At 40.5% G+C, this 27,327-nt stretch overlaps 1 protein-coding gene across 1 annotated transcript in view; it reads right to left on the bottom strand.

Annotated features, from left to right (window-relative positions):
- Positions 1-1,922: 1,922 nt before the first annotated feature.
- LOC122792451 (dynein light chain Tctex-type 1-like) overlaps positions 1,923-27,327 on the bottom strand; it is a 268,497-nt gene continuing 243,092 nt past the window's right edge. Inside the window, exon 5 of the mRNA XM_044060238.1 lies at positions 1,923-2,492. Coding sequence (XP_043916173.1) covers positions 2,422-2,492 — 71 coding nt within the window. The 3' untranslated portion in view covers positions 1,923-2,421. The remainder of the gene's footprint in view (positions 2,493-27,327) is intronic.

Below are 27,327 nucleotides of genomic sequence, written 5' to 3'. Positions count from 1 at the left end.
AAGGGACTGCATATGCTACATTTATTCACTTGCGAAAAAAACTATACCACAGAATGTCAAAGCCCATTCTACCAGATCCATGGCAATTTCTGTAGCCTTCCATTCGAGAGCCTCTATGGATGATATCTGTGCAGCAGCCACATGGGGTAACCCCCACACTTTTATTAATCATTACAAATTGGATGTGGTCTCCAGAAAGAGAGCTGCCTTCGGCTCAATGGTGCTCAGGAATGTTCTTCCATAAGGGCTGCCCAAGAAACACAAGATAGCTGGGGATTCTGTCCATCAGTGATGAATGGAAAGAAGATTAACATCAGAAAAAGAAGTTACATCTTACCATAACATTCCATCTGTGTCATTGGTCTTCTTTCATTCATCACTTCCCACCCTCCTTCCCCCCAAAGGCTCCTGATGGATTCTTTGGGTCCAAGTGGTGAATTAGGTCATTTGCACAGAAATGGCCTCTGCTTTACTAGTACAAGATGGGAAAACTCGATATGAGGTAACAGGGAGAAGGGCACTATGGGTAATAGCTTAGCTCGAGAGTTGTTTGGCTGGCGTGAGCTTGGTATTAGGCCAACTCAGTTCCGAGGGCTCGGAACCGAACCCCATCAGTGATGAATGAAAGAAGATCAACAACACAGATGGAATGTTATGGTAAGACAACTTTTATTTTATTCATTAGGTGAATGAGTATATATTCTCTGATTCATATACAAAAGGGATAGGTGAAGAGAGTTGAGGCCCAATTCAGACCTTCTTCCTTAGTATCAGATAATATCTCCTCTTCAAATGAAAAGTGGCACCATTTTCTTTCAGCATGTGAAGACATGGAGTCAAAGACAGGAAAGACTGCAAAGTACTGAAGAGACCCTGGGAAAGTTATACCAGTCTTCCTGCGAATGCTTCAAACTGGTAGGAGTTGAAAGGGAGATATGCTATATGCTTAATTTTTGGGGGGTCTTTTTTCTGGATGTCTCAAACCTGACAGTCTTGGATATAGCAGACTTCTGGACCTCCATTAGCAATTCTTTCTGTACCAGCACTTAATGCAAATCATCCTCTCCTTCAGCCAGAATGAAACAAAATTCTTCCTTCTTGGCTGACAGCCGAAGTCCAATCTGACTGGACCTGTGAATAGCCTTAGTGATTTTATGTGGAGCCTCGCCAGAGGGATTAGGAAGCTCAGACTGACTGTCCAATCACTCAGAAAATACCTACAGCAGCACCTTCCATTTGAGACCATTGAAAACAGGTGGATGACTCTCTCTTCAATTACCTGTTTTGAAACCCCCCCCTCTCCTTTTTCAGCTGAAGGGGGATATCTGAGGAAGAGGAGTTGGTAGCAATGGATGCTCAAGTCCAGACTTTCAAATGTCAGTTCTTCAGAAATAATTTAAGGGTATTAAGTCCACTACAAATTGTTTTGGGAGTGAACACTGTCAGTTTCATCAATGCAGAAAATGCAGTCTTTGTATTGTATCTGTATGCCGCACATGCATTTCCCCTTTCTGAGAGACAAAGATTAAATAAATTTCACCTTTTGCAGAAAAAAAAGTAAGAATGGTATCCACCAGCGTACTGAACTGCCCACAAAATATTAGTTGCAAGCAGACCACTGACACTGAAGGTTATGAGGAGACAAGACATCTAATTGCATCACAGTAAGCAAGTTGTAAAATTTGGCACCAGTACATCCTATTTATATTAGAATACTCTTATATTTAAGTGGAAGTACACTGCATGAGGCACCCAAAAGCTTTAGTACACTGGCCAGAGATCCAATATTTTTGGCAGGCTACATCCCATATAGTTTTATGCTACTGCAGCAATTATACAATGATGTACATCCCCTGATATTTGTACATTTTCTCAAATTCTAATATTTACCTCTGTAAAAAAAAGTTTTACAGCACCTTAACTATATTACAATAATGATTTTATTAAAGTTTCTACAGTGAGAAACATAACCAGCTTTATGTGAAACTTCAAAACAAGCACGCAAACTGAAAATCCTCAAGTGTTGTTTGACTACCACAAAGACAAATTTGCTAACAGACTTCTGTCTAGAAGTCATTAAAGTAAAACTGAAACTTTGTGAAGTTTATAAATAATGTTGGACGTGCCATAATCTTTGAGCATATATTAGAAACATACCATTTTAAAATGCAATCATTTGAAGTCACTAGAACCCACCTAATTTAGTGCTGGATAAGTAATTAAATACAGAGTACACTAGTATAAAACACTTGAGGAAAAGGAGCACCTTTAACTTATGCACAATTGTTTATTATTTATTTTTTATCAAAAATAAAAATAAAACTGTTAATTAGGAGTATTACACATGAAGTTAAATTCCTTCCAACTCTATCAATAGACTGTTCTTCTCAGTTCTGTCTGCAGAGGGTTATTACTCTGTTTCTACACACCAAGGCCAAAGACGCTCACAATGCAGTACATAGTTTTGTTCTCCCATCTGACTGTGCAGCTTCCTAAAAGATAGAAAATGTCTAGTTACTATCAGTTACATCATGCTTCATTTCATACAGTCTTAGAGTTGAGACAAAGTTCTGTGGGTATTTCAAATATGAGTGAACCGAAATCTGTCAACCCTGGACCCTCATCAATTTGGATTTGACAAAGGAAGGTCCTTGAACCTTGAAAAAGAGCACTGCATACAGCATATCTGGATGTGGCCAAGACCTTTGACCCTATTAATCATGCAGGCATTATGGACATACTTGTAAATCTGAATATAAATCCTTCTGCTGCATGGTAGATAGCTAACCAGTTGTTTCACAGAACCATGTGGTTAGAGTCACAGATGCCACTAATGAAAACAAAAAGTTACTATTTGTGTACCGCAAGGCTCTGTTTCGGGTCCTCTCCTATTTGGCATATATTTCTCAGACCTTCAGGTCAGCACAACTGGTCTATGGTTAATGACTGTAAATTGTGGGGTGTTATTTGTTGTTCAACTGACTCACAATTTCTCCAACTTGGGTTAGACCATGTTAACAATTGGTGTGAGGACAATGGTCTCAAATTAAATGTAAAATAATGTAGCCTGACTCATTTTGGTAAACAAAACAGTTTCATTTACCATATAGGAGATGTCCACCCATCCAATCAGACTCCGATGTAAGGGATATAGGCATTCCTGTTGATAATCTCTTATCATTTGGCAATCATGTCTCCACAACAGTTTGGAAAGCCTTTTATCTGACTAAAATAAAAAGAAGTTATGTTCTTACCATAATGTTCCATGTGAGTTGTTCATCTCGCCTTTGTTCTTACACACGGGTTCGGAGCTAATCCCTCGGCTCCGAGTCGGCCATATTCCAAGCTCTGCGTCTAAGAGAAGCTCGAGGCACAGTCCCTATCCCATGATCCTCTCCTGCTAACCCTCAGATCTAGTTTGCTATGAAAACCAGACAACAGAAGACATACCCGCCTACACATGCATACATATCAATACACATATACACAAAAATGTAGGGACAGATATACGCATATATATTATACATGTCCGAATATGAATGCATACATAGAGACAGGCAGTCCAAGGGGACCATGAGAAAAGACAACCAGCCACCAGTCGTACCTGTTCTTCCAGAACACGGAGGGGGAAGGAGGGCGGGAATGTAAGAACAAAGGTGAGATGAACAACTCACATGGAACGTTATGGTAAGAACATAACTTCTTTATGTGAAGTTGTTCGATCTCGTCATTTGTTCTTACACGTGGATAGTGTCCCTAGCACCCTAAACCCCGGGTGGCTCACGGGAGAACATTCCTGAGAACAGTGGAACCAAAGGAAGTCCTGTCCTTGGAGGCCCTGTCCACTTTGTAATGAGTAATAAAGGTATGAGGTTTGGCCCAGGTAGCCGCTGCACAAATGGTATCTATCGGTAAGTGAGCAGCATGGGCTAAGGAAGTAGAAACAGCTCTAGTAGAATGAGCTTTAGCTTTGAGCAGAATAGACTGATTGGAAGATGAATAAACAAAGTTTATGCAGTCTGAAAGCCATTTGGATAACGTGATTTTTGTTACTGCAAGTCCTTTCTTATTATCTGCATGAAAAACAAAAAGTTGATCTGATTTCCTGAATTCTTTTGTTCTGTCCAGATAAAATCTCAGCTGTCTGTGCACGTCCACTTTGTGTAACATGTATTCCAATTTATTGGTATGGTGCCTGAAAAAAGTGGGAAGTTCTATGGACTGATTAAGATTAGATTCTGAGCAGACTTTCGGTAGAAAGGATGGATTAGTACGTAAAGTGACCCTATCCGGGTGAAAGATCAGATACGGGGGTCTAATTGACAGTGCCTGCAGCTCTGAGACTCTGCGAGCTGAAGTGATTGTAACAAGAAACAGGGTTTTCCAGGAAAGATATTTAAGTGGGCATGACAAAGCTGGTTCAAAGGGTGAGAACATGAGTTGGGATAGCATCAGATTTAAATTCCAAGGAAAAACTGGATTTCGAATGGGTGGTCGGAGATAGGTTCCCTTCATGAAAGCTCTACAAAGTCTGTGAGACATAATTGTAGCGCCCCTTTCACCCACATGAAAATAAGATATGGCAGCCAGCTGTACCCTTATGGTGGATGTTGAAGCCCCCTGATGAAAAAGAGTAGATAGAAAATCTAGAACCTTATAAATAGGAGCAACCAAGGGATCTATACCTTCTTTGGAAGCCCAACACATGAAACGTTTCCACTTGCTCTTGTACAATTTTCTAGTGGAGGTTTTGTGGGAAGAAATCAAAATATGTTGTACTGCTGGCTGGAGACAAAAGATCTGACCTGGCTAAGCTGGGAAGTGGAGCAGCCATGCTGTCAATTTGAGGGATGAAAGAGAGGGGTGAAGAACTCCTAACGAGTGGGTCAGAAGGTCTGGCACTGGGTCCAGAGTCCAAGGTTCTTCTATTTGGTGAGCTTGGAGGAAGGGGAACCAGATTTGTCGAGGCCAGAATGGTGCTATCAAGATGATCGTCCTTTCCAGACCTTTGGCTTTCTGCAGAAATTTCGAGATTAGTGGAACAGGAGGGAAGGTATATAGGAGACCCGGGGGCCAATTGTGTACAAGTGCACCCCTGGGGGCGCTCCCCGGTGGGGGAAGTAGGGTGAAATAGCTTCTGCATTTTGTATTCAAGGGGGATGCAAAAAGGTCACAGCAAGGCTGGCCCCATCTGCGGAATATCCTTTCCGCTACTTGATTTTTGAGGGAACACTCGTGAGGCAACAGGATGGCTCTGCTCAATCTGTCCGCTATTACATTGGACATCCCCGGGATGTGCGCTGCTATGAGAAAGCATCCGGTGGACACAGCCCATTGCCAGATTCTCAGAGTGTCTCTGCATAAGGGGTAAGACCTGGTTCCACCCTGTTTGTTTATGTACCAGACCACTGACATGTTGTCTGTCTGAATTGCAACTGTTCCCGGAGGTAAGTAGTCGTGAAAGTATTGCAACGCCAGGAACACTGCTCTCAACTCCAGGACATTGATGTGCAGACTGTACTCCATTTTCAACCACTTGCCTTGAACTGTTGTTCCCTGAAAAAGTCCCCCCCATCCTATCAGGGAAGCATCCGTGGTCACTGTGGCTATAGGGGGGGGAACGAACAGGCGGCCTATCGTAAGCTCGTGGCTGTTCATCCACCATCGAAGATCCCACTTGCAAGACTCTGTGAGCAGGATGTTGTGTGACAACGGTAGCCGTTGGTAAGACCACTGTGCGAAGAGTAGCCACTGGAGGATCCTCATGTGCATTCTCCCTAGGGGGACCGCGATAAGGGTAGCTGCCATCATGCCTAAAACTTTCAAGACCTGTGTAGCGGGGACTCTTTTGTTTTGTAGAAGAATAGAAATCTGTTCTCTCAAGGCTGACACTCTTGTTTGGGGAAGCCTGAACAGAGTTAAGGTAGTGTCCAATTCTGCTCCTATGAATGATGTATGCTGTGAGGGCGACAAGGCAGATTTTTCGAAGTTCAGCGTTATGCCGAAACGGGAACAGCGATTGATTGTATAGTCCCTGGCTTGCAATAGGTGATGCCTGGTGGTGGCGGTAAGGAGCAGGAGCCAGTCGTCTAAGTATGGAAACACCCGGAATCCTAGTCATCTCAGGTGGGACGCCACTACTGCCATGCACTTGGTGAACACCCTGGGGGCTGAGGTGAGGCCAAAGGGCAGAGCTCGAAACTGAAAATGACTGGCTCCCAGCCGGAAGCGCAGGTGATCTCTGGATGGCCTGGCCATTTTTATGTGGTAGTATGCATCCTTGAGATCTATAGAGCACATCCAGTCATTCGTTTGAAGAAATGGAAGGATTGATTGTAGCGTGACCATCCGGAATTTCTCCTTCTTCATAAAGGTATTGAGTTTGCTGAGGTCTAGTATCGGCCTCCATTCCCCTGTTTTCTTTGGAACTAAAAAGAACCTTGAGTAAGTTCCGGATCTTATTTGGTCCACCGGGACTGGCTGGATGACTCTTTTTTTTCTAACAGCCTTTGTATTTCTATGGCTGCCTGATCCCGCAGAGTGGGTGGAACATCTGGGAATCTTTTTTGGGTGGGAGGATTGTCTAAGAGAGGGATGTTGTATACTCTGGTTATTATGCTTTTTACCCAGGAATCTGAAGTGAGATTTAGCCAGGCCTCTGGGTATAAAGCCAAGCGACCCCCGACTGCCTCCAGAGTAGGACAGCCGGGCCTCCCCTCAGGAGTGCTGGAAGGGCTTCCCAGGGACACTATCCCTGTTGCCCTGATTCTGCGGACCCCCTCTGAGTCTTCCAGAACCACATTTTTCCACCTCTTTGCCCTTTGGGGTATGGTCTAGAAGGGGCGGAAAAACAGACCCCTACAGCAGACAGGGTCTTTCCTTCTTGCTCACACCTAGTGAGCTTCTCCTTCACTTTGGGCCCAAACAAGCAGGCGCCATCAAAAGGAGTATTAACAAAGGAAGACTTGAAGGCTTCCACAAAGGAGCATAGGCGTATCCAAGATTGTCTCCTCAGAGAGATCGCTGAAGCTGCAGCCCTACTCGATCCTTCGGCTGCATCTGAAATGAGCCGCATGGATGAGTTAACGATAGAGTTTAGGGTATTGAGCTGTGCTGTCACCTTGTCTGAGACAGCAGCATCTGTGGTACCCTGTAGAGTATCTCCCAATTCCTTGAGGAGATCTCTTTGAAGACAGGTAAAATGAGTGAGGTAGTTCAGCGATCACATGGAAAAAGTTGCTAAACTAAAAATGCGCTTCACGTACCTGTCCATCGTCCTACAGTCTTTGTTAGGAGGATGAACAGAGGAAGATGTTTCAGACATTTCTTTCTTGGTGGCCTCCGCCACCACCATAGCATCAACTGGGACTCCCTTGGTGAGATGTGCTTTATTCTGTGGGGCAGTGATGTACTTATTGGGCCTCCGAGGGGCTGGTTCCAAAGTGTCAGGGGACTCCCATGCCCTTCGAGCTATTAAATCCATTAATTCGTCGAAGGGCGGAGTTACCCAGGAGGTGGAAGGTTGAGCCCCAAAAGCCTTCAGCAACACCGACTCGTCCTCAGTGGGGGCAAGTGACTGCCAGTCACCCCTCTGTTTGAGAATTTCCAGGATGTCGGCAAATGAGACATCCTCGGAGGAGGACCGTGGGGTCCCCTCTGACTCATCCAAGTTGGTGTCTGATGTCAACGATTCCTGTGGGGAATCAAAGTGCCTCCTCTTGCACAATCTCTTCTTTGGGACTTCATCAGAGGGGACATCTGGTGAAGCTTCCGAGGAGCAGGGTTCACCCTCTGGGGCTGACTGAGGCTTTGGGTCTCTACACTTGGTGGGGACCGGTGGTGCAGAGACAGAATGCAGACCTTTTGGGGAGGGAGAAGAGGAATCTGAAGATGTGAACATCTTACCAGACAAAACCTTCCTCATGGCCTTGAAGGCACCGGAGCCCCGGGCCGAGGACTCCACCAGTTCCGAAGAAGATGGTAGCCTCCCCGGGCCTGGAACCATGGGCTCCGATCCAGAGGACGGAGCTGAACTAATCTGCACCGAGGGGAAGAGTTGGAACCGAAACTTCGGTTCAACTCTCCCCCCCCGGAACCGAGGAGAGACTGTCGGCTCTGAGACCCCTCGATGGGTACCGAGGGTGTCGAGGTCAGTGGAACCGAAAGCACTAAAGAAGGCTTCGGCTCCGGGGGATCAACAATCATCAGATCCTCGACTCCCGGCTCTGATGACTCGATGGGTCTCAATGGAGGATCTATAGATGGAACAGGAAGGGCTTCAAGTTTTGAAACCAATTGGGATGAAACCGCAATTAGTTTGGATAAGGCCGTGTTCTCCATCAGTTTCTACACCACTCAATCCACATCGGTGTCTGACAGTGCTCTGGAAGAACTGGTCGAAGTGGTCACCGAGCAAAGGATCGATGAAGGGAGCACCTCTGACACCGGCTCCAAGACTTGGACCACGCCCCGAGGCAGCAGCTCAGTGCTCAGCTCCAAGGTCTGTGGAGCCGGCGACCGAGTCTTAACAGATGTACTCAGAGCCGATGACCTGGGCTCCGATACCTTCAAAGACTTTGATGACTGGTCTGCCTTATCTAATGTCTCCTGAAACTCCGGCTTCAGGAGACCCCTCTCAATCAGTTTCCTGCGTCTTTCCATCATCACTCTGCCACTAAACGAGTGGCAGATGGAGCAGTCCTCCTGAAGATGGAGAGGGCCTAGACAGTAGACGCAGGAAACGTGGTTGTCTGTTATGGACATTTTCTGTCCACACTGGCAACGTTTAAAACCAGACTTAGCTTTCTTTGACATATTCTGAATAGAAAAATACAGTAAGAAAAATACAGTATGTAATACTAATATGTATATATATATATATATATATATATATATATATATATATATATATACACACACACACACACACACACACACACACACACACACACACACACACACACACACACACAATAACTAACCTGACTAAACACATAGGCAAAAATTTACAACAAGACGTTAACTAGGAAAAAAGATACTTCACACAGAAAAATCTGACAGTGCCCTGACAGAAAGATATTGGCCTAAGGCCTAGGAGCAGCCGCTCCCACAAATTCTTAAACACTATTTAAAACAACATGCGCACACACACACACACACTACTACTACTACTAACTAATATTAAGAAAAATCTCTAATTATTTTTAACTTTTTAGAAATTTTTTATATATAAAAAAGAAAAGATACTGGCTCAAGCTCTCACTCGAAGATGAGACCTGTTGCAGCAGCAAACTAGATCTGAGGGTTAGCAGGAGAGGATCATGGGATAGGCACTGTGCCTCTAGCTTCTCTTAGATGCAGAGCTTGAAATGTGGCCAACTTGGAGCCGAGGGATCGGCTCCAAACCCATGTGTAAGAACAAACGGCGAGATCGAACAACTTCACATCTTCCGACTCCACTGGATCCAAAGAAGTCTTGATTCCCATTTAGTCATATCTTATCAGACCCATTTTTGGATATAATGCACCTTTTGGTATTTACTTGTCTACACATATCACAAAACTTGACAGACCTCAAAGATCCATAGCTAAAAACCCCACTGGCTTCAAAAATCTTAAGTTATTGGGTGAGACTGGCTGCCATTTCTCTGTACTACGTCTCTTACAGACTCCTCCATGGACATATCTGTCTAGTCTTTTAAGCCATTAAAGATCCAAACCTATTTAACCTCCTATTCCTTTACAGAACTAATAGTATGTCAAATATTTGGATAAGGGGACACAGCTTTATTCAGCAGATAAATAAGACAGATTGGCTTGACATATTCACACAAACTTCCACTATAACTCAAGTAGAATGGCATCCTTGTCACCTTCAAGGTAAAACTAGATAACTGGATGGGGAGCCTGAAAATTTCCCCCAGTCTATATTGCCTTGCCCTCTTTTTTAAACACCTTTATTAAATGATTGCTTAAGACATCACAAACATAAATTAATATAAAAGAAAACAAACCATATTAACATGTTTCCAGTTACATACATTATGCATCACATATGCACTTTTCTATAACTATTATCAGTCCAAAATTACATACATTGTTTAATTCCTGCATTCTCTTAAACCTCACTTCTACTCCTGAACATAACTCTGCATGTAGTGCATAATTTCCATTTATTTCTATGTAATATGCTCGTTCCCATTTCTAACAATCCCACTTCCAGTTCTTCTGTCTCTGTTGCAATATTCTGCACTTTTTTTTTAAACAAGAAACATCTTTATTAAATTATCAGTTATGACATAAGCAACCATACATTTATAGAAATAAAAAAAACATATCGTCACAATCTTAGTTGCAAGCATTTTACATCACAAACCATACTGACATAAATGTAGTTGTAAACATTATACATCACTTATCTACCCAGTCATTGCCAGTCAAGTATCGCATAGCTCATTCAACTCCTGCCTTCTTTTTAGCATCATTCCTCCCCTGCATGTATTCTTCCCACAGTTCATGTTTTTCCTATGCAATTTGCTCTTAACCTTTTATAAGGATCCCAATTTCAGTTGTTTTATCTCTGTTACTATATTCATTACTTGTAGTACTGTTGGTTTAGACTTTGATTTCCATTTTTTAGTAATTGATTTTTTTTGGCTGCCACCATAATTTGACTCAGCAAGGCCTTACTATGTCTAGGTAATTCTGATCCAGTATCATAGGTCAGAAAAATCATTTTCCTAATTACACCAGTTTGCTCACCCAGTATCTCTGATAGCATTATCTGCAGGGAATCTTTATCTGCAGGGAATCTTTAAAGTCTACCAACTGAATATACTCCTAGAAAATATGTTCCCAATTACCTCTTTCTTCCTCATCACACCTCCAACATTTTCTGTTTACCTGAGGAAAAATTATCTGGAGTCTACTTGTGGTATAAAAATATCTATGTAAACATTTCCAAGCAAAAATCCTAAACCTTCTAGACTGTGTTGCATATTTGGGAGACAAACATGTATCCCCCCATTATTTCTTTGTGAATTGCTTATCCAATCTCTCTTCCCAATCCTTTCTAACCTCCTCTGATTGATTCTTATAGTTATCATGCAATAATTTATATGCTGTACTAATTATTCATTTTTAACAGTTGCTTCTGTTCTAGATTCTACTATAAACTCTACCAGTGATTGTCTTTCATTTCAGACCCCCTATTTCTTTCTCTTTGCCTATACACTGATATCAATCCTTGATAGGGATGGCAATCTCTAACCTGCAGTCCAAATAAATTCTTGGCATCTTCCCATTTTATTACCTTTCTCTCTCTAGTTATTTGCTCCCAGTACCTTGGACCCTTTGCCAGCTTTCTCCAATAAATTCCAGCCCCCTCTTATCTACTGTCCATCTCCCTAATTGCAGTCATCCGTCTCAGCAGAATTGTTCTCCATTCCCATGTTGGCTTAGTTCTTAGAATACTTTCTGCTACTTTATGAATATAATATCCCGTATGATTACTGTTATTCTCCTTAAAGGTTTACTTCCAAAATCCCAGTCTCTTGAGCTTCCCCCTGTTTCATCATCATCCCTTAACACTTTGAATTATAGGTTTCTACTTGTGTTATGCATAGGAGCCTTAACTGTGTAGCTCTAAAATACCCCTTCAAATTGGGTAATCCCAATCCACCTTGCTGTATTGAAAGAATCATCTTATCCCACTTGACTCTTGCAGTCTTCCCCTCCCAAATAACATCCTTCAGCTCTTTATTAATTGCTATCTACAACTATTCTGGTTGATAAAAATATGCCTGACCTTGTGTATAAGACTAAAGGGACTAAAACATTTTAACTGCTTGTATCTTACTATCCATATAACAGAGCTTCCAGTTTCTCGGTTTTTGTATTTTCTTTTGTTTAGTCTCTCCCCACATATCCATAGCTGCCACACCAGAATCATTTTTAATCCATACTCCTAAATAGTGGGTTTTGCTGATCCAATTTGTGTGTGAGCACATAATTTACCACTATTGCCTTTGTTTTAGCTTCATTAATTTTGTATCCCTAAAAGATTTGAAATGGTCTGAAAAAGCTTTATCCATGACACTGTAATGTCCTTTTCTGGTTTTATCAGGTATAAAATAATATCTGCAAACAGAGCCAGCTTTTCTTGGCTACCATTACCAATTATATCCTTGAATTTCTGAGTCCCTTATTTTCTTTGCCAGTGATTCTAAATATAATGCAAATCACAAAGGGAAAGATGACACCCCTGCGTGGTTCCTTTGGTCAAGCAGAAGCTATCAGAGAGGAACCCACCCACTTTAATTTTCACCTTTGATTCCTCCTATATCCTCACAATCAACCTTATGATTTTATCAGGGAGTGCAAATACTTCCGTTGACTTGCTCATAAAGTCCCAGCTTACTCAGTCAAATGGTTTCTCTGCATCAAGACCCACCAAGAAAGTGGTATTTACTTACATTCTGCTTCCCTCTGGATCATCAGTGTTCTGTTAATGTTGTGAAATGTTTGCCTCCCCTCCACAAAACCACAATGATCTATATCTATCAATTTTGGCATCACTTTTGCCATTATTTCAGTCATTATAGACATAAGCACTTTATAATCATGATTTTGAATTGAACTGGGCCAGTATGAAGCTGGATCTGTCTTTACCACTTTAGGTATTACAGCTACCACCACTTCCCTCCAGGATGTTGGTACTTCTTCTACAATTAAAATGCTGTTAAATAAAACCTTCCAGATGTTTAACATTTTTCCCTCCTAGCTTCAAAACTTCAAACAGGAATACCATCTAGTCCTGGAGACTTTCCTGCAGACTGGTTATACATCACCACTTATATCTCATATCCTCCTATCCTAACTGTTACTAATTGAGCCTCATCTACCTCTACATTTGACATATTTAATTCTTCCATAAACATTTCCATTTGTACATTTTCTTGATTTCCATATTTATCTGCTTTATACAGACTTTCCAAAATTTAAAATGATCAAAAAACAGTTGCTTAACAGCAATCTTTCTAAACTCTGCATATTACTGAGGTAATCTCTTATTTTCTGTTTAGCATTCTGCAGTTGCTGCTCTTCTTGTTCTGTCATATCCCCCCTATTTTACAATACATTAACATCTGTCAGTCCCTCTATAATTCTTGTTACTTTACCATATCCCCCTTTTTTATATCTAGCCTATTTTTAAACTCCACTTTATCATACTCTCTACCTATGTTATCATAATAAATTTATATTTTCTCAAATATCTCTTGAATAATTTCCACTACCTTTTTCTTAAATTCCTCTCTTTTCAACAGATAGGTGGGAAAGCACAAGTATCTCTTTTTTTTTTCATTGCAATGTGTTTTTATTTTAGTTATTATTGATGAATGATCTGACATAGTTATTGGGTGATTATCAAGACCTTCAATTAAATGCACATGTTCCTGTGGGTTTACTATCATAATTTCAAATCCAACTCCATCGACCGCACTATGTTCGAACACAGCAATGTTGAACTTTAAAAGCAAGCCTAGGAATGGGTTTTAACATGGGTAGAGATAGGGGTGAGGTTTGTAGTTCAACAATAGCAGTGAACACCTATATCGACCCATGTTAAAACCCGTTCCTAGGCTTGTTTTTGAAGTTTGACATTGCTGTGTTTGACTTTCCGTCTTTGAACATAGTGCGGTTGACGAAGTTGGATTCGAAATTATGATAGTAAACCATTCCTATGAAATGTAAATTATGCCTAGCCCAGTTTTTGTATCATGGGGAATATGTAAATTCACTCCAAATTTCTAGTACTGAATTCACATCTTCCATGCCAAATATTTTCATAAATTTCTTCAAAAATCTAAACTCCTGTGTTATATTTTCCCTTCTGTGCCCCCAGACACATCTTCATTGTTGCGAATCAAATTTCAGTCCCACCTATAAGTAGTATTCCTTGCTGAAAGCGAATTATTTCTCCCATAATTTTCTTAAGCTCTATTATAGCAGTTTTAGGTGCAATACAAATACATGCCTGTGTAATCCTCCTCCTTTGCAAGTTTACCATTATCTTTTTTTTCCTCTTCTATCACGATTGAAGCTCCTCTTGCAATTAATATAACTACTACTCTTTTCTTTTGTCCAGGGTATTCCAATGAATAACTATCTTGAAAATCTTTCTTTTTTTTTTTTTAATCAAACTCACATGTTCAGTTCTTTTCAAGTATGTTTCCTGTAGCATAGCTATTTGCACCCTGGGTTTATTTAACATAGTTCACTACTTCCTCTCTTGTATTTATTTGTAAGACATTTGATATTTAAAGGCATTACAGAAAGCATCATTATATTAAAAATTTATTATTCATACCTTTTATGTATAACAGTTTTTTGTTAAATGTCTAGTTCCAGCTTTTGTGTTACATGCATACACTGTTTCATAGGTTGATGTTTTATACAGTTGTTTCTTGTCATATTCATTTGAGCCTAGGGCACATCTTGCAAAACTTTTTGTTTTATTGACAGCCAAAAAAAAACGAACAAAAAAAAAACACACCCCAATACCCCCTAAATCCAATTAACTTAATAATAACACACAACACTATACATCTTCAAATATTGTAGTTTTACCCTCCTAATAGAAGCAAATGGTCCAAGTGACAACCACACTCAGACTTGAGTTAACCTAAAAGAAAGTTTATCCATGGTAAGATGCATGGTGCAGTCTGTGATTCTACTAAGTGCTGTCTGGTGTTGTCTTATCTTTATAGCTCTCCCAGCTGGAAAAACACCTGATTGTTTTCAGAGAACATATCTCCTAGCCATTTTTCTTTTTTAGATTGTCTCCTGGAGAAATGAGGACCAGACACAGAATTTCTTCCAAGCATACATGTATTTGCTAGAAAAACATCCTTATAGTATTCAATATTCTTTTTCATTTACTCGCTCTCTCTTAACACTTGTCACTAGATCAAGCTAAGGCCCTTAATCCAGTAAGTCTCCTGTGCAAGAATAATAAAAAGCACACTAATTTTTCTTTTGTCATGCTTTTTTAACCAGACCGTTTTTTTTTTTTTTTTTTTTTTTTACATTGCCATGCCTACATTTCTTAAAACTGAACAAGGAGAAAGAGAGAGGAAAAGAAAAAGAAAAAAGCAGGACACCTGTTTACATTACACTTAAAAATAACTCAGAAAACTTTACTTTATAGAATGAGATGAAAGTCAAGCACTATAAAAATAGTACCATTAAGAAAAACATTTGTTTTACTTACAGTTAACTTTCTCCCCTCTCCTAAGTATCTTTCCGACTCTTGCACTTTTTACTTCTCTCAAGCATTTTCTGCTGAATCATTGGGAAAGGTTTCACTGGCATAGTTTCTCTGTGGTCTTTATTACCAGAAGAATGAGCAGCAGAATCTCCTCCTGTTTCACAGCTCACTTTTTATTGGACAAACTTCTGTATTTCCTCCTTAGCATGTACTTCATCAAAAAATGATTTTTTTCCTCCAGGGAAGAATATTTTGAAGATAGCTGGGTAGAGCAGTTTGAATCTCATGCCTGCCTCTCAACATTCCCTGAACAGTGGTGTGAAGAAAATGAAAATACTGTCATCTGTGTTAGCATATCTGGCAGGTGATCTGTGTATATCCTCAGATTGACTTGTATGCCAGCATGTCTAATTGTGAAATGTAAATAAGTTTTTAAAATGTTGAGCATCTCCCTGATTATACAAAATGTTTAAATAATCTGTCAGTGTTTTGATACATTTCTAATTGCACATGTTTGTGAGGGAGATTCTAAAGTGCAAACGGTCTCTGGAGAATAAGCTGATCAGTAGGTAATGTTCCTGGTTGCTAGGTGATTATTTGAACAGTGGATTGACAGGAAAAAAAACTTTTTCTAACAGCTGATAGTTGAGACTGTTAACCTGGAATATAGGAGACTCCTGAAGTCAGTTACAGTCCTGAGCAGTTAGTGAAGAGTTTCAGTCAGTGGATACCTAGGAAAAATAACTCGCCGAAACTGTAAGCCTGCCTTTGTCTTGCTGTTACACTTTACATTAGATCAGGGACAGTATTCTCTAGTTAAATTAGGAAAGTTTAATTATTTAGAGTTTTTCTAAGATGATGGACTTCTACCCTACAGCTTAATTTTATATTTCTGGTGACTGAATTCTGGTGTTTATTGAAAATTATTGATTTACATTTGTGTAATCATTTTACTTATTAAATGTTTTTCATTACTTTACATTGTGGCTGGACAATCAGTATGTTTTTTTTAGAGATTACAGAGTGCTTACACCTGTTTAATACTCCCCCAAGTCACCTTGAATACCTGGCTGCTTCTAGTCATAGTTATCATTTATTTTAATATTTAATTTTAATAACTGATCACCCTTTGAAGGGTATGTAGACCTTGTCTGACAGCAGTGTTGCCATTTGTATTGGGGAGGGCTGGAAATCTGTGCCATGCTCCCCATAAGTATTTGTGTGTGAGAGATTTAAATTTGTTCTGAGTGCGAGTGAGTCAGAGGTCTTAAAGTGGAATACATTGCTCTGAAGTGTATGATAAGAGATTACATTTAGGGTGAACAGGGGTATATAATCCAGTCCCAGGAAAACAGTGTGTGTTCCTGTTGTGCTCTTAGGGGAAATTGTAGAATTTTACTCTTGTGTTTTCTGTGATGCTCCCACACTGGAGTCAGTAGTGAGTATTGAGGCTCCTTAATTACTGACTCAGGTTTTAAGCAGGGAATGTGTCTTTACTGGTGGCAGTCTGGTATGATATTGGCTGGACGTCACATTTGTTGGGAGCTTAGTGGGATTTTTAATTGGATTCTAGTAGCCTGTGGGTAGTTATCATTAAGTTGTGCACTCTTGAGAGCCACAAGGTAAACATTCAGAATTTCAATCCACCAGTTTTATTTATATATTTTTTTAGTTACACAGGGATAGCAGGCAAGAATGTCAGCAGAAGATTTAGGAAGCTGACAAAGATTCAGTTGGCTAAGGAGTGTGAAGCCAGAGGATTAGTGCACACCAACCTGAACAAAGAAACAATGATTTTAGCCTTGGTTGCAGGCACAGCTCAGACCAACTGTTTGGAGGATATTCAGTTTGGTGTTGGTGATGTACAGCCTGGTGAGACAGGACAGTACACATTTTCTTCAGAGGACTTGAGAATTCATCTGGAGTTAAGGAGATTGGAACTGGAGGCTGAAGAATGGCAGCAGTAATATGAACTGGAGATCAAACATCTGGAGACCAGAGAGAGACTAAGGCATTTAGAAGCACAGGACAATGAGAGACAGCACTGGCATGAAGTGGAGCTTCTTACCCTTCTGGAGGGTCACTGAGGTAATGGGGAAGGGAATAACTGGACCCCAGAAACTTTTTCCTCATTACAGGAATGGGGATGACTGATAGTTTTATTCATATTTTTGAGAGGGTATGTAGACAAGATGATGTTGACCATAAGCTCTGTGTTTGGCTCCTGACTCCCTTACTCCATGGTAAAGCTGTTCAGGCTGTAGCAAAGTTAAATTATGTAGATTGTTTGTATTATGACAAAATGAAATGTTGATTGCTTGACTGTTTCAACCTTACATGGAAAAAGTTTTGTGAACATAGATGCAAGGCAGATGAAAGTGTGCATGATTATATTACTGACTTAAGCACTTACTTCCACAGATGGGTAAGTGGGTGTCAGGTCACCACTTTTGAGGGACTAGCAATCCTTTTGGTGAGGGAACAAGCCCTCAGTACATTGACTGATGACATGAGTTTGGTTAGCAGACCATGAGTGTAACTCTGCAGAGGAATGGGGAGAAAAGAGGATCTCTACCAGGCAAGCAGAGCACCACTGCATATGAATGGGATACCCAGTGCTCTACATGGACATAAGGGAACCCCTGGGGACAGTCTAAACCACTCCAACACAGTACACCAGCAACAGGGGAAACTACTAATCCAAGTGCACAGTTAGGGATTAAATGTTTCAAGTGTAACCAGAGGGGACACACAGCAGTCAAATGTCTACTGAGGCAAGATGAGAAACAAAAGGTGAGGGAGCCAGTAAGTGTGGATGACAGACTGCCACTCAAGTTGTTTAGAAACAATTGGGAAGATCTTAGTAGGTGGTAAACAGATGTTCTTCATGTTTCACTCTTGCTGTCATTACATTTGGGTAATCTGCTGGCAGTTTGCCCTCAGTCGGCCTGATTAACAAAGTCTTGGGTCCTGCGTTGGTTGCTATCCCTTCTTCTGTGACGTCAAATCATCAGGGTATAAAGCATGCAGCCGATGCCATTACATTAGTCTTTCTTGCCGCATGGTGCCTGAAGAAGAAGCAGTTCACAAGTGCGGGTCAACAGACTCCTGAAATGTTCGTTTTCGAGTTTCAGATCCGAAGTATTCAACTAAAAAGCTAAGTACCCCATTGGGGAAACTTTTTCTTGATCCTTACCGATGTCAGTAAAAGTTAATAATTGCATTACTTGTGGGAAGCAAATTACCTCATAAGGATTTTCATTTGTACTGTATTCCTTGCCTAGGCCCTGACTACAACGTACCTTGCTGTCAGTTCTGTGCTTTATTTAATCAACGCACTATCAAACTTCGGTACATTTTTGCTTCTAAATATTTTGGCTCATGCTTTAATTATCCAGAAATGTCATCAGTTAGCAATCTGACTACTGGAATACCTAAAAAATGCAAAGAAAAAGACAGAAACAGGCAGTTGAGGTCCAAAATTGCCGATGACGCTTCTCCTAAGCCAGTCGCCAGTTCGTCGGTACTCAGTGAGGTGCTTTTGTAGCCCCTGATACCCACTACTTCTGATTCACAGGCCTCTACCGAGACCCATTCGGAGTCCGGTATGCTGCGAGATGCTTCAACTATGGAACCCGCGGATGTCTCTACCTTGGATGGGTCCAGAGCCGCTGTGCAGGCACCGGCTTCTGAGGGTGTATTCAGGCCTACGGACTTGCATATTAAACTGATGCCTCCTTCTTTACTTAGGTCTAAATCTCAATCCATGCCTAAAAAACTGGCGTCCAGGCCACATGCTCAGGCCTCTATGCTTAAAAAGCAAATGATAAGAATGGCTGAAGATCTAATAACTCTAATCAGGGGTAGCCACCCCCCCCCCCCTTCTAAGAGGCCTAAGACTAAAGTTGATTATGAATCTTCTGATCAGGATTCTGTTTTTTCTGATTCTTCTGATGATCTGGATTTGCCCTTATCTACTTATGAATATTCTGAAGCAGAGGACTCCATTCCCTCTGCTTCTCCTCCTGAGGATTTTTCTTTTGGGGAAACCTTACATACTCTAAGGGAGTATTTCCACTGGGAAAGCCAGGATTTTTCTGATTCATAAAAGAGGCTTAGGGATTTCCTTCTCCTACCTCAGCATAGGCCTTTAGCTATTCCTCCTGTACTAGATATTGTTGGTAATGCTTTTTCAGAATCTAGTTTGACCCCTGATTCCATGCCTCCTGCTCCCAGAAAGCCTAACAGATACTACAGGGTCCATGAGTCCCACAAGTTCCTTTTCAAAAATCATATTGCAGATCCAGAGACTATTTCACAGGGGCCCAAGGGCATTATGGCTTCTACTGCTAAAACTCTTACCCCTTCTGACAGAGACTCCAGGGTGCTGAATAGATGGGGTAAGAAGGTTTACACTTCTGCAACCTTAGCCATTAGGGCTTTAAACTGCCAGTTTCATATGTATCAGCAACATGTTATTGGACTGCTTAAACAGAAAATTATGTTGATTCCTGACTGTGAGGAAAATAAAGAATTACAGGATTTAATGCATTCTGCTGAACAAGTCGGAAAACATACTTTGCAATATGGTTTTGTTTCATTAGAGGTTTCTTGCAGGGCTGCTGTTACTGGGTCTGTGCTCAGAAGGCATGCTTGGCTTAAGGAGCAATCTTTGCCTGATCACGTTAAAACTAAATTGTTGGATGCTCCTTTAAATTAGGACCGCCTGTTTGGCAACAAGGCTGAGGAAGTTCTTAAAAAGATGGAAGATAAAGCTAAATATATGCAAACTGTTAAAGATTTTTTTACAAGTTCATCCTCCTAGATTTAGTAGGCACTTGCCCTCCAGTGGCGGATCCAGGAATTTGAAGAATGGGGGGCGCAATCTGGAAAGTATACCAGTGGGGTGGGGTGGCAAATAGAAGGTGGGGGCTCTGAATAGATCCTTAAACTATTCTAACACAAATGAAAGACAGCAATGTAAATTCAGATGAATATACCTGTGGTGTGGCAGTGGTAGCAGAGGCGGATAATTCCTGCCTAGCACACAGCATATTTATAGGCAGTACCAGCTCTTTCAAGGCATTCATAGATGCCATATTTTGGTTACCCATGCCAAGTCACAGTCCCCTTCAGTGGCATAGCAACAAGTCCCACTGAAGTTGACATCACCCCAGGAAGTAGCATAATAAATGTGAGTGGGTTTTGCAAGTAAATACTGATTTCTGTGAAAACAATGAAGTTCAACTAATTAATAGGGTTGGGAGGGTGGCCTAAGGGTTAAGGTATTTGCCTTACAAACACAAGGTGCAGGGTTTGAGACTCACAAGGGATAACTGGCTAGGCTTAAAATGGCTTGCAAGGATAGTCAGCTTAGTACTAATCTATGAACCTATGAATAACACAGCAAATACCCCAGTTCAGTTACACACAATGTGACATCTGACACATATATAATCTTACCTCTTCTTCAGCATCTGAGAGTCTGCAAAATTCACTGCTATTAGTTTTATCTTAATTGTATTCAGCTTGCAGAGAACATACCAAACTGATCCAAAAACTTGATCTAAAAACTTTAATAAATTATCTGAATTTATCAGATAAATTGTCAACAAACAAAGAAATCTCTATTTTATACCACACCACACTGTACTGTACCATACTATACCATCAACCCATCCCCGTTTTCCCCCATTTTCTTCATGAGGTTGAAGTGTTATGTAAATTCTCACCACCTCTCTCAATCCAGTGCCGTTTTCCCATCTCCTTCAATGATCATGCCTAACTGTCACAAGTCATCTGTCACACAATCCATCCATTTAGCTGGATACCCACATCTCCTTTTCTCTTGTCTTCTTCTCATCAGTCCCAAGCATTCTTTACCAGATTGTCTTCTGGTTTCCCTGTGCATGTGCCTAAATCACCATAATCTGTTCTCTTTTACCTCTATTGCAGCTGGAGCTACTTTGGTTTCTGTTCTAATGTCCCCATTCCATTATTTGTCCTACAGTATGCATTCAACCATTTGTTTCAGGCACTTTGTCTCCATCACCTCTAGCTTTGTTCTCTTTTACCTCTTCTGCAGCTGGAGCTACTTTGGTTTCTGTTCTAATGCCCCCATTTCATTATTTGTCCTACAGTATGCATTCAACCATTTGTTTCAGGCACTTTGTCTCCATCACCTCTAGTTTTCTTATCTGCTCAAAAATAGAAGTCAGTCCCAGCATCTTAACACAAGTACCCTCAAATCACCCCATACATGGTACATGACATGTCCAAAGTCTACTTCATATCTTGGATACATTCATAGCAACGTAGTATCAATGTAAGTGGTACAGCAGGTAGCCTTTGGTGCAGAAAAGTATTTTATTCCTACACCAGTTAGATCAATAATTGCCACTGCAGTGCAGCATATGAGGGGTGTTACACTCCTGAGTGCATCACCCTTTGAATGAGACGTTAAACCACGGTCTTACCTGCGATGGTGGTGGCTCAGGTGGTTATAAAAGATCCCATGGCACCTGTCAGAAAGAGCAGGAAAAGTTCCTGATGCCCTGACCAAATTTCCCCAAGTAGTCTAAACACCACCTCTGGATTCCCCTGTAAAATGTAGGACTAATCTGGTCAACAAAGGATAAATAAAATAAAAAGAAATTCCAGTCTTTCATACACACTGCTATGCTTTCAAGAAAAATAATTATTTTCCCCATTATTTCTCTAATTCCTTTTGGTACGGTTCAAGGGACTGGGTAAATTAAGAATTTGACTTTATATACTATATTATAAATTACAACAATATAGTCATCCATTCCAGCATAACACCCTTGTACATCCACTGTGATATCTTCTAATGTCAGACAGTACTGCTTAAAAATCAGTAGCATCACTCCCTCTGTACCTTGCACCATGAAAAGTACAAGTTAGCCCCCAGGATCAATAGCCCCTTAACACTGCAGCATGTCCTTGCTTCCCTAAATTTGTCTCTCGCAGGGCTATAACAAAAGATACAAATGTCCTTAAATAGCCCAATGCTGTAACCCTTTTAAATGAATTATCAATTCATTTACTTTAAGACACAAACCCACAGCCGAATCATGGTAAAATGGGTCCCCTAGCAGGTTAATACATCCGGGCCGCCAGAACATTCCCTCCTGCAGCAACCACCTACACCCCCTGCAACAGCCCACTCTGCAGCCATTCCAATGTTCCATTACTTGGCTGTTTCTCCTCAGTTACCATAAACACTGTTCAAACTTGTCAGTGTGCATACTGCTTTCTTATTTACTTCTGCAATGATTGCAGATATTGAAATAGAATAGTACAACGCTGATAGCCATTTGCTAAACAAACAATACAGTCTCACAAGGAAAACACTTAGCATGGGCAGTATACTTCCCTGCCCTTGAAACTCACATTAATTGAAACAGCATTAAAACCCACATTCAAAGAAAATGCATCTGGCTAGTGGAGGATTGTTTACTTTTGGGCTGTTTTCAATTCATAGGCTCCTTGCACACATTTTCAGGGCCAGGCATATATGTATGTGTTTTTTGATTCACATTCGTGACTGCATTAAATCATATTCCTTGTATAATATGGCACCACTTGTTAGAGTGTTTTTTTTTTTAATTTGTAGTTTTGAGCATTCTTCCAGTAAGCAATAAAACAAAATGTATAAACCAATAATGACGAAAATACCCATTTCAGAAAATGTCAACCATAAAAGGCCACTCAAACTTATGTCATTACAATCCATTAATAGCTGCCAATAAGCACAATCTCTGGAGACATAAAAGTCATGCAAATAATTCCATATTAAAGAGATCTGTAACTAATGAAGTTGCTACTGGCAAACAGGTTTACATTTCAGTGTTTCATCTACAAATTCAGTGATTGCTGCCCTTGAAGAATTAATTGCCTATTTTACATTAAAAAAATGGTTAAGCTGATAATATTGCAATAAGGAATGACTGACAAACTGACAACAGGTTCATAATTATTAGACATCTCATACAAAGTGTGTAGAACCACTATCCCACCTTAAAATACACCAGCAATCGAAAGGACACTGCAACATCAGCACTTCATTTATATGGCGTGGGAGTAGAATCCACAACCTTCTGCTCCAAAGGGAATTATGCTACTAACAGTGCTTTCAAATTCTACAGTACAAATAATGACTCCCATTTGTTAAACAAAACAGTTAGTTGCACTACTGAAAACAGACTTGGCATGATCAACACTAAATTTATCTTCCTTTGAAGCACACAATTCCATGAAAATGAACTGAAACTCATAATCCCTTGAAAATGCACTGAAACAAACTCACAAATTCCTTCAGCAGTCTGGTAGTTGCTGTAGAGGATTTAGGCTCTTGTCTCTTGTAACCAAGTTACAGGATCAAGCCTGATCAAGTTAATTGACTAACATGCCACCCCCCCCCCCCAGACTAGGGCAGTACATACCAAACCGTCATACTTCTCAACCTCTTAGTATAAGAAATGCAGACAAAGACCCAAAAATAGGGACATATTTTAAATATTGCTCATACAGACTTAAAAAGTTGCTAGAATAACAGCATTTGTTTTAGCATGCATTTTCTGAAAGAAATGTCTGAAACTGAAACATATGGCATTATTTAGTTATTTCAGTCATCAGTGACTTGTGGTTGGTGTGACAGAGCAAGATGCAGAGGACAGGAGGAAATGGAAACAATTGATCTGCTGTGGCGACCCCTAATGGGAGCAGCCGAAAGAAGAAGAAGTGACTTGCCAGAAAACCACAATTTTATGAAGAATAAGCCAAAAATATAAGGCATAAATCTGGACAGTTGAGAGGTACGCATACCTCTCAACCTCTCAGAGCAAGACATCTGGACAAAGTCTGAAATAATGGGGATATCATGGCCCAAAAATAGGGATAGATTTTAAATATTGCTCTTTTTAACTTGGAAAATTGCTTGAATAACAGGATTTGTGTTTTCATGCATTTTATGACACACAAACACACACACAGTGTCAGTGGCGCAATAGGTAGCACACTTGCCTTTAGTGCAGAAGGCTGTGGGTTCTATTCCCACACCAACTATCTCAACTGCTGACATTGCAGGGTAAGAGGGTTGCTGCACTCATGAGTATGCCATCTGTAGGATGAGATGTTGAGGTCCTATTTGTCGGAGTTGGTGGTATCTCAGGAGGTAGTATTAGGGCTAACAGACATTAATGAGGTAGAGCAATGGCCCTGCCCCTACATCTTACCTTAGAAAAACCCTTTCCATAGCTGTCCTGTTATACAAGACACAAACTTAAACAACACTGTATCTATCCTATTACATAACCCTTACTCTAACCCTAAGCCATACACACCTGATTGTCTCACGACACAATCTTTTTCCCTTACCTAAACCATCCATCCTCAACCCTTTTTCCCATTTTTTTTTACATGGGGTTAGGGTGTCACTCAACAGTGACAGTCATCTTGAGTGAGGTTTTAAACTGCCGGGTGGCTAGCCCTAATACGGTAGTTCATTCGTACCACTCACTCGCACCTATGGTCAAATTATAGTGTCCAGTCCATCTATTGCATGTCTCTGGAATGTGGGTGGAAACCGCACCACCGGGAGGAAACCCACGCAACTGCAGGGTAGACATGCAGACTTGGCACAGAAGACACCCCAGCTGAGAATCAAACTGGAGATCCACTTGTTGTGAGGCAAAGGAAAAAAATGCGATCACGTAAGAAAAGATAAATGCAAGAGCAAAAGATAATCTGTTTTAGTTCAGAATCATAGTGCCATTCTTACTAAAATACTACAAGTTACATTAAAGCTTTTCACATTTCCACATACTTTATACCTTACTTTCATAATATGCTGCAACATTATTTTTTTTTGCTTCCATTTAATCGTCTTAAATGTTAAAGAATCAATGAAGATCTTATTAAAATGTTGGAACATGCATGCAGAAAATATGAAGATGTTAAGACCCAAAAATAAGAAAATAAAAATGTCACTTCACTGACAAGTCAATGACCCAATTAAGACAAACACTACCAGAATCTAGCCAGTCCCTCAGTTCCACCCTATTCTAAAGAATGTCACAAATTTGCAGATAATGTCACCATTGCCATAATCTATCAAAATAAACAGGCAACTAAATGAAGCAGGATACCAATATAAAAATGGCTTACAAAGCAACTCATTACCAAGTTATTAAGTCTTTCTTAATCCATGTAGCCTCTGCACTCTCCTCAAAATAAAACAAAATTGATGAATATTTTGACACATGCTTTTTATTTCAAAATATAACATACTAGGAAAATTGTATAAAAGGAATAATACATGACAGGGATAGTCATCATAGTAGGATTTAGAAACGCTTAGCATGAATTTGGTGCTGGGGATGAAACCTAGCTAAGGCAGGACATAAACCCTACCCTAACATATATCCTTGTTTCATATAATGTGCAAATCTAAAAGAACATTTGAGTTTTCTTTTTTTCTATTGACTGGTCTCGCCTTTGTGCCCAAATTCCCTCATTATGGTTCCAAGTTTCTTCCTGTTGCCCTGCAGATTCCTGGCAGCATTTGCTGGATTTGGATCCCTCCAGTCAACTAAAAGGCGATGGTCATCGAACATACAATGCACTTTCTCAGAGGAAAGTCCGCATTTAAATTCCGCGAGCAAATACGGAAAGTTTTTTTTTTCCTGGCTTCACGTTATGTGATTTAACAAAATGGGGGAGTTGTCAAAAAGTTCACTAGACTCAAAGGGGGTCAAGCCTGAGAGTGCACATTCCAACTTTTGCTTTTCTCTACCCTCCCCCTTTGTTCTTTGACACTCAATATCCTTATTAGGGCAGGGATTGCCATGGCAACCATATAGCTGAAACAGAGGAGTCAAAGCATTGAATCTAAGTAGTATGTGATAGTTTAATTCTTTAAAAGTTAGTGTTCACGTTTTACAGACTTTTTTCATTATTAATTTTTACAATAACCCACTAAATTACTACTCAGGCATTTCATCCCATAATACTATCGAAAAGTCTGAGACAAGTCTTGCCTATGAGGCACACTACCTTCTTGGGAAACATATGTGCACACAAACTGTAAAACACGAGATTCTAAGTAAAAATGTAATCACTCAGATTGCAAGGTTCAAACAGTTGCAGATGGACTGAAATGCCCAAAGTCTATCTTGGGATGACGGGTATTCACAACATGTTCAAACATTTATCCACTTGTAATGCTGTTTCAATTACCACGCCAAATGTGGCAGTCTCAACTGCACCATTTCTTTGGCGCCATGTTGGTACTTCAATAAAATAAAAATAAAATAATTAGCAAATTACCTTACTGTAGAGCAGATTCAAAGTTGTTTGTCCTAGTATTTTTATTTTAAAATTAGACTAGCTACACTGTCTTCTGTCTGAGAGAATTAAGTTAACTAAACTAACAGTAGTATAACAGCATTCACAAATGCACCTAAATTACAACGGAGAGATGCAGTTGGAGGAGGATCGTTATAAAAAAAAAAAATCATCTGACTACAACCTCCAATCACATCTACGTTGTGCATTAGATGCATTTCGTGACAGTACCATGAAGAAAAGATGAACCCACCTGCCCCCCCCCCAAAAAAAAAAAGTTTAAAAAGGGGCCGGCGCACGCCCCTGTGCCCATGCCTAAATCCGCCACTGCCCTCTAAGAATTGGTCCTTTCCAGCGCCTTCCAGGTCTTCTCAAGCCAAACCCAGACACAGCAAAAACTCCAGGTTTCAGTCCCAGGGGACACACAGAACTAAGCAGAGAGGGGCCTCCACTTCCAAATCTGGGAATAATAAGACTCCCCCCTATGGTAAACTGTCTCAATGACTTCCTTTTAAAATTTCCAAGCACTTATCAACTGACTGCCCCTTTGGGGGTAAAGATTGCACTTCATGCAAAGAATTGGGAACTCATTACCCAGGACAAATGGGTTTTAAATATAGTGTCCCCAGTGATGCAGATTTCACTTCCACATATTGCCAACACTAAGCGGAAGCGGGTGGCTGGACCTACCC

The sequence above is a fragment of the Protopterus annectens genome, chromosome 1.part2, assembly GCF_019279795.1.
Source record: "Protopterus annectens isolate FY-2018-M chromosome 1.part2, PAN1.0, whole genome shotgun sequence".
In the NCBI taxonomy this organism is placed as follows: domain Eukaryota; kingdom Metazoa; phylum Chordata; order Ceratodontiformes; family Protopteridae; genus Protopterus; species Protopterus annectens.
Note: the sequence above shows the minus strand (reverse complement) of the source record. Positions and strands in the feature narration are given on the sequence as shown.